Below are 8,544 nucleotides of genomic sequence, written 5' to 3'. Positions count from 1 at the left end.
TCGGAGTTGCGCTCCGAGGGAATGGTTTTTGTATGAACATTTTGGCATCTAGACCCTTCAAAACTGGAGGTGCCCTCGGTATCTGGTCTACACGGGAGTTATTAGTCTCCACCTTCTTATCGTTATCCTTAATTTTCTTTTCTCCAGATTCAATTCTTTTAGTGAGCTCTTCGAGCATCTTCATAATGGTGGGGTCAGTCTCCGAGTCGTTTCCATTTGACCCTTCCGGCTTTGGTTCTGCACGTCGATCGTTTTCATGTTCAGCTGCACTCGGGGTCTTATTTTGACTTTGAAGTTGAGCGATGGTGATTTTCTGAGCCTGCAACATCTCAAATATCACTTGGAGGCTGACTCCCCCATCTCCTACTCCTGGTGTTCCTTGGTCCCCTGGTCGAGCATCCCTGCGTACACTCCCTTCGGGGTCCGTGCCTAGATTGGTGTTTATAGCAATATGAGAACCAACATCAACTGGTTCCATGTTTGGAATTTCCCCAGGGTTTACCGGTGGTACACTGACCCCTACATTGTTGTTCTCACCAAGACCTTCGTTGTCATGAGTAGGTGCGTTTCTTGAGCTAGACATGTTTCAGCCTGAATATCAAAAAAATCTTGACAAAAAAGTGTAAAGATAACGTGTGTAACGAGAATCAGTAAAGAAATAATCACTATTATCTTTAGCCCCACGGTGGGTGCCAAACTGTTTACCTCGAAAATACGAGTAACAATTAAATTTGATTTGTGGTTTTAAAGATACGTGGTTTAATTCAATACCGATTAATAATCAAGAAGTATGAAGTAGAAAAGAAAGAGAAAGGTGAATCAAACCAATGTTACTCAAAAGTAGTGACTTCGAGCACAGGGACCTCGAGGTAGGCTTGGGTATAATAAGAACAATTATAAAAGCAAAGTAGGAACTATAGAGCTAAAGGGCAATGCTGATGAAAAGCAGACGAAAAAGGTAGAGTATATTCTATTCTCAGTGATCAGATGGTGTTACAAATGACTGGGTTCCCCTTTTTATAATAGGGGAACCCTAAATAAGAAATATTTCTATTTACAGTAGGGAATATTCTTGTTATAGCTATCTAACCGCCTAGTACGGAATTGTACGATCTTATTCCGGGATTTGCGCCATGATCTTAGGGACGTGGGAGGAATCTAGCTCATTCTGTTACAAATCCACAACGGTACTATTTCGGGGTCGAGGACACTTGGCCTCGGTATTCCTCGAACTCCTGTCTCTGGGCATTACATTCTATCTTCGAGCTCGAGTGTGGTCCATCGGTTTCGAACTTGACCTCTCCCGAACTTGGTCCTAGGGCGGAACCTCGAGCTCATAAATAGGGGGCATATGATTTTGACCGTATACAATAATAATTTGTAGTAACTTGTGAATTGAGATACATTATTAAGCTGGGACTTAATTTCCAGGGCATAATTTACAAGCAAACCAGGTCAAAGTCATGGATCCTTTAAGAACAAAGTAGTATGTACTAATCTATATAAGCGGACCTGATTTATTTTTTTCATGGGACAAACACGTGATATTTTTCTTTAATGAGTAGTAGCAATGAGATTTGAACTAAAGATCTCTACTTAATCTAACACCATATTGAATTGTATAATAATCTTTTCTAAAAGTTTAAGCGAATAACTGTCTAAAGAAAAAGTTCTTTGCAACATAAGTTAAACTCTTAATTTAAATATGCCTTCAAAGTTCCAAATGTTTTGCACCTATATCCAGTTCAGTTAAAACCAGTAGTAACAGTGGTGACATTTTGTTCAAGTTTTACATACGCTACTTTATGAGTCAAATTAGGGAATTTAAGCTATTAATTTTTAGAGTTTATTGAACTGTTTGCAAAATCCACAGTCATAATACTTCATTTTCGATCTTTTCCAACACTGTGTATGTCTGTACATTGAACAGGACGTACCGTTACTGTCAGTGTTAAATCAAATACTCCGTATAAAACAATAACTTATTTACATAAATATGTACTGTTTAACAAGCATATCTGTCTGTTTCAAACAGCTGAAACTTCCTTACTTAGAAATGTAAATTGTATGGAGATTCTTTTTGAACTAATGTTTTCTGTTTTCGAATTGAGTAGGCAGTCATGCATATTATAACAAAGAGAAACCGAGACTGTAAATACGTCTGCCATAATATGGCTTGCATTGCCAGGCTTTTCTTTTTTCCTTTCGATTATCGAGATAGAATTTTAATGACCTGGATATTAATTGATTATAGTAAATGAAATCGTCTTCCATATTTTTAGGCAAATGCAGCATCGCTTTCTTCTATTTTACCTACTCTTTTCTTTTTCAAAAGTTATTAGCCTTAGCTATCCGTACGATCGACATGCATACTGAGTGCACGTGAGATGGTGTGTTTTATTCCTCAATTAATACCTTTAAACTTAGTAGAATGGTACTCCATAATATTCCTTGTATACTGTACAAACTCAATAATAAACCAAAAACAGCTAAGAAAAATTGAGGGGGTGACTGGTGAGGGGAGGGAATTTTTTGGATTTTATCTTGCATGGCGTTAATTCCATATATTATGATACTCTTTCTATTTTGATATGTATCGACATGTACGTCGGTATCATTCTACTGCTAATACTTCCTTTAATTATTTCATTTTATGTGAGGAGTTCAGGGTATGACGGTCATAAATAGAGGCGGCTCAACGAAAGTTGTGGCCTAACGCCAAATCTTAGTAAGTGACCTTAAATTTATTTAATACTATTTTTGTAACAATTGTGTACGAATCCTTTATATCTTGATCATTCATCGGTTATCTGCTAGTTCCCACCATTGGAGATACTTGGTTAACTCAACTCATTAAGGCTCATATAATATTTTATAAGAAACATATATTGATGGTTAAGATAGTACTTTATAAATTCTCATAATCTAATAAACTCAATCTTTTACCACTAAGTGGTATCAAAATAATTTCATACATTTTGAATAATTCAAGTCTATGTTGAAGTGAAGAAATAGCTTCATCTATTCTTTATAAAAAATAATCAACTCCAAAAGATATTACAAGAGATTTTATTTTTTTAATTATCAAAGTCGGCATCGAATTATCATTTCATATATTGCATGTTTATTATAAAATTCAGTTATTTATTTGAATAACCTCTATCATATTTCAAAAAATAAATTGTATAATTTGATCTCTTTTACTAATAAATTTATAAAATGTAAATAATATATAAAAATAAATAATTTTGGAGCCTTTCACTTTAGGGGGCCTAAAGAAATTGCTTTAATGGCCTCCCCATTGAGCCGGCACTGGTCATAAAGCACCTAACTTTTTGTGTAAATTGGGGCATAGATTTATAAGGTTTTTTTGAAATAAAATTTTCATATTTAAAACTACATACGTGAAAAGTACTACTCTCCCGTTTGAAAAGATTGACACTATTTTCTTATTAGTCGGTTCCAAAAAAAATTTACACATTCTTATATTTTCTTAATTATAGTCATACAAATATTATGACTTGTTTAAGACCACAAGTTTCAAAAGCTTTATAGCCACACAAATGTTAAGGCATGTTTAATACCACAAGTTTAAAAGTCTTCCTCTCTTTATTAAACTTTGTGTCAAGTCAAAGTAGCACAAACAAATTGAAACAAAAAGAGTATAAATTAACATAATTAATAAGTCCAAATATTTAAATTATAGTCAAGAAAAAAGCAGTTTGACTCCCAAATAATGATAGTGTCAAAAATGAGATATAAATACATTAATTTAATATTTGCTTTACACCTAGGTAAAAACTTAGCTGCAGTAGGTGTTTGCACCAAATATATACCGTAAAATTAATTATAATTAAGTGAAACAATTGTATATATAAACACATATTATGTATCAACTGATTTAGTGTAAATATAAGGTACGAGTTAGTTTTTACGCCTAGTCAAATGATATTAAATAAAATAAGACGAAGGAAATATCGAAGGGGAGCATTGGCGTAACTGGTAAAGTTGTTACCATGTGACTAGAAGGTCACGGGTTCGAGCCGTGGAAACAGCCTCTTGGTCCGGCCTTTCTCGAGATCCTACGCATAGCAGGAACTTAGTGCACCGGGATCCCATACATAGCGGGAGCTTAATGCACCGTGCTGCGTCTTTAAGAGCAAGGAAATATCATTCTAGAATTGTGCACTGCTGGCGGAGGTACAAATCGTGACCATGCATGATCACATCAATAGCTGTCATGTATGCCTGCATAGTTTTAAGTCTATTACAAAGTCTTCATTAAAGAGTAATATGAAGATTATTATGATTTTATAATAAAGCAAGTTAGGTTAAAAGCTCTCTTATGTCGCAAATCTTAAAGACTAAATTACTGGTAGCAAATTTTATTATTAGCCAACCCTTATAAATATCTGCCCAACCACATTAGTTCCTTGTCACAAAGTACCATATCTTCACTCCCATCCCATATCTCTTCATCTCTCTCCTTTTTTCTTCATCTTTTTTTTTAAAAAAAAGATGGATAAAAAACCATGCAACTCTCAAGATGTTGAAGTGAGGAAAGGACCTTGGACTATGGAAGAGGATTTAATTCTCATTAACTACATTGCTAATCATGGTGAAGGTGTTTGGAATTCCTTAGCTAAATCTGCTGGTAATTTTTCCCTTTTTTCCCCTTAATTCCTTTGTAAGTAACAAAACCCTAGATATCACTTGTTATATGTAGGAACACTTTTTATATGTCTCAATATTCTTTCTCTAGGTCTCAAACGTACCGGAAAAAGCTGTCGGCTCCGGTGGCTAAATTATCTCCGGCCTGATGTCCGGAGGGGAAATATTACACCTGAAGAACAACTTTTGATAATGGAACTGCATGCTAAGTGGGGAAACAGGTGAGTATTTCTAAAGAGTAGTACATAAAGTAAATAAAATTCAATTGCAAAAGAAAAAATTGGAAACTGACGGAATTTTTTCCATCAAGTTTTGATTCTCCCATGTGTTTTAATTGTTGAGTGGACAAAGAGAGCCGCTCAAAATTTTGTCCCAAAATGATTCTAAGCTCGTGGCTGTGACCCATAACCTGTTCATCATGGTACTAGATTTGGAATGAAAGAAAATGAGTATTTAAAACGTGTATATGTTTATGGCTACGTACTGAAGATCTTAGAATTGAAACGTGGGGAATATAATCTATAGCTACGGCAGCTAAATTTTGTTTCCTTTATTTTTTCGGTCCTATCAAAAGTTGTTCTTCCTAAACCACTCATCTACCCTATGTCTTCCATGAATAAAATTTAAAAATGATTATTTTCCTTTTCTTAAGCTTATTTTTCAGATCTATTATCGAGCTATATAGTATATATACTAAAGAAACCATACTAATAATAAAGCATATAGTTTTTCGAGAATTTATTTCACATACAAGAAGCTTTTTTTGTTCAAGTATTTTTTTTTTTGCTTAATGATAAAGCACATTTTGTATTATTTTCTATTTTAAGGAAATTATTTTTAAAACCATTTTATGCTTTATTCTTTTGTTAAAAAGTGCTTTATTACTTGAGTTTGACAACCTAAGATAGATCTTTAGGCTAATAATCACATTAAAGGTAATCTTGGGATGTTGATTAACTTGTATGAAGTGATAACAATGTCACTTCTACAATTATTAGAAAGAAAATTATGCTTTAAGAATATGATTACATGTACTTCATTTGTTTTCCAATTAAACTAAGTAGAAAAGGACAGTGGTGAGACAAGGATTCGGTCTAACATAATAGCAGTGGATATAGAACACGTTTTCAAAGAAAGCCAGAAAGATAGAAGTTTCCTTTTTTAGAAGAACCGATTTCATTTTAGTCACATGTCAAGCCCTTTAACTGCTACCTCTAGTTTTGAAAGAGAAGCTCCCACCTCCAAGTTGCTTATGAAATTGACAGCTACCTTATGTTTTTGTTGGTATTTAAAGACAATGGGCCCCTTTTCCGTACATTAGAATTTTTACTTGTACAGGAGTACTTCCCGTTTCAATTTAGATGAGGTAGTTTTACTCGTACAGAGTTCAAGAAAAAGATGGGAGGCTTCTGAAACTTGTGGTCTTAAAAGTTTAAGGGGTAAAAGCTTTGTGAGGCCATGACATTTGTGTGGTTTTAAAAGCTTCTCATTAATGAGTAAAGTGAAAAGTTTAACGTTGAATTATTTTCAACAATAGAAATGTTTCATTCTTTTTAGAACAGACTAATAATGAAAGTGTGTCATCTAAATTGAAACGGAGAAAGTACTTACATGATTAATCCCATTGGATGATTTTGATCTCTCCACCATTTGATATCTTGAATTTGAGTGATAAGAATGAAGATTTTGTTGATAATTTGTGCTTTACCTTCTTGGCGCAAATCTAAACTAGTCTGAATTAATGGGCTTGGGATACAAAGATAGTTAAACATAACAAAATATAATTAGTATGTAAAAACAAGGTCGTCAGTGTTTTAACACCATGATTGAAAAACTAGAATCCAATAAGAAATCGCTAGCCTGTGTTAAGATATAAATTGCAATTAAATAATTAAAATTATGCTTTTTTTATAATATATTAAGTTATTATATGTTGACATGAGGTTAAGATAACCACTTTGTTAGTACTTGTTTCTGCATGCTTAAAGGAAAAACAGAAACAAACAGAAGACACTAGCTAGCTTGGTCCACAAAATTAATCACTAGATATATAATGCAAGAAATTTTACAAGGCTAACAAATTGCATTTTCAGAAGTGATAGCAGACTATGTTTGTTGTTGTTTATTTATGAAGTCATAAGCTGCTAATCAAATCCTAACTGCCATAAAATAGGCTTGTTTCATCAGTCAAGAAGTCGATTATCAAATATATTTTCTTTTCCTCAATTGCAAGACATTAAAGGAAAAGATATTTTATTCTCCTCTTATTTTTTGGAGGTTTTGATGTGTGACTGAGTATATACAATTAAATGTGACAATCATCAAAATTGTTTTTTTTTTCTTTCAAAAATTTCGTTTAAATATTGAACGATAGTTTGTATAATGTAACACTAAAACGTACTACTGTATTATATTATGTGGCTAGTGATAGTGTAACGTTACCATAAAACTGGTTGGCGACGATTAGGCATTGCAAAGACTTGTGTATTCTTCATCAGCTTGGCATCGTCTTCAGCTTACTTTAATATTTGATGGTTTCTTTCAATTTGTTACTCATTTGGAGGCATTGGTGACTCTACGTACTATTGGAGAAGTTGTAAGTGTAATTGGAGTGGTGTCCTGTGGGGAGGATTTCTCTAGTTTCAACGTTTTGTAAGTTGAGTTTCGTTTAAATAAATATATAGGAAAAGGAGGAGGCAAACGTGACTTTGAATTTCAACCACAGAACATGACAGGCATTATTTGTCAACAACAAACGTGATTGAAATGCTTATTTCAATTATGAAAAACCTGTAATCTAACTTTGTGGGCCATCAACATATTGACACTCTTACCAGCATCTTATGGGAAAAAATATTACAATACTTTATATTATTGCTTTATTGGAGTAGTATGTTATAAACTTATTGCCATAGCAGATCTAGTCACATGCAGATTTAGGACAGATTCAACTGAATCCATTGCTTTCACCTCGAAACCCGTACACTAACTCGAATATTGAACCCTTTTTTGACACAGGTGGTCAAAAATTGCAAAGCATTTGCCAGGAAGAACAGATAACGAGATAAAGAACTATTGGAGGACAAGGATTCAGAAGCACATAAAGCAAGCAGAAAACATGAATGGACAAGCAGCTTCTCATGAGCAAAATGATCATCAAGAAGGAAGCAGTAGCCATATGTCGTCTGCTGGTCCAACAGAGACTTACTCTCCAACTTCATACTCTGCAAATATTGACAATACTTTTCAAGGACCTTTTCTCACTGAAACAAATGACAACATTTGGAGCATGGAGGACATCTGGTCCATGCAATTGCTTAACGGCGATTAAGTATGTTGTTCAATATTTTAATTTGAGTTAAACCCCTAGATTGAACCCCACTTAGTACGTACTATAAACTTAAGCTGCTAGATATAAATAGCTAGCACACTATATATAGATTGCTAAAATTCCCCATAATATATATTTCCTGAGTTAAGTGTTCACTGTGTAATACAACAAACTCTAATATAACCCCTGTTCATATAATATATAGATGCGTGGAGGTGCCTATGATTTTATTACCCCTTTATTACTATGCTAGAAGCTTTTCTTATAATTGGGAATAAACCATCAATATACATATCTAAAGGTAAATTTAATTTTTCGGCAAAGGAGATTCAACTGATATGGAGAAATGATGGTTACCTAATCCATCAAATAAGCGCTTTTCAAAGCCTTCTTTAAATGATTTTGTATTGATCAAGTCTAGTTAGAAGTTACTAAAACAAAGTCATGGTCAAGCAATTATTATGTGTCTTAATCTTCTCTCTAAAATATATATATAATCCGACGTTAGCCGACTTAATTAATACAGTTCTAGTGTACTTGCA

General features: G+C 33.7%; 1 protein-coding gene across 1 annotated transcript; it reads left to right on the top strand.

Moving 5' to 3' along the window:
• On the top strand, positions 4,421-8,235 carry LOC109206989 (myb-related protein 305-like). The gene is made up of 3 exons (XM_019369866.1): positions 4,421-4,654; positions 4,763-4,892; positions 7,690-8,235. Exons 1-3 carry the CDS (start codon positions 4,519-4,521, stop codon positions 8,000-8,002), a joined length of 579 nt encoding a protein of 192 aa, XP_019225411.1. The 5' UTR covers positions 4,421-4,518; the 3' UTR covers positions 8,003-8,235.

Source organism: Nicotiana attenuata, chromosome 2 (assembly GCF_001879085.1).
Source record: "Nicotiana attenuata strain UT chromosome 2, NIATTr2, whole genome shotgun sequence".
Classification (NCBI taxonomy): Eukaryota; Viridiplantae; Streptophyta; class Magnoliopsida; order Solanales; family Solanaceae; genus Nicotiana; species Nicotiana attenuata.
The sequence above is the reverse complement of the archived record's forward strand: the minus strand, read 5'-3'. Positions and strand labels throughout refer to the sequence as shown.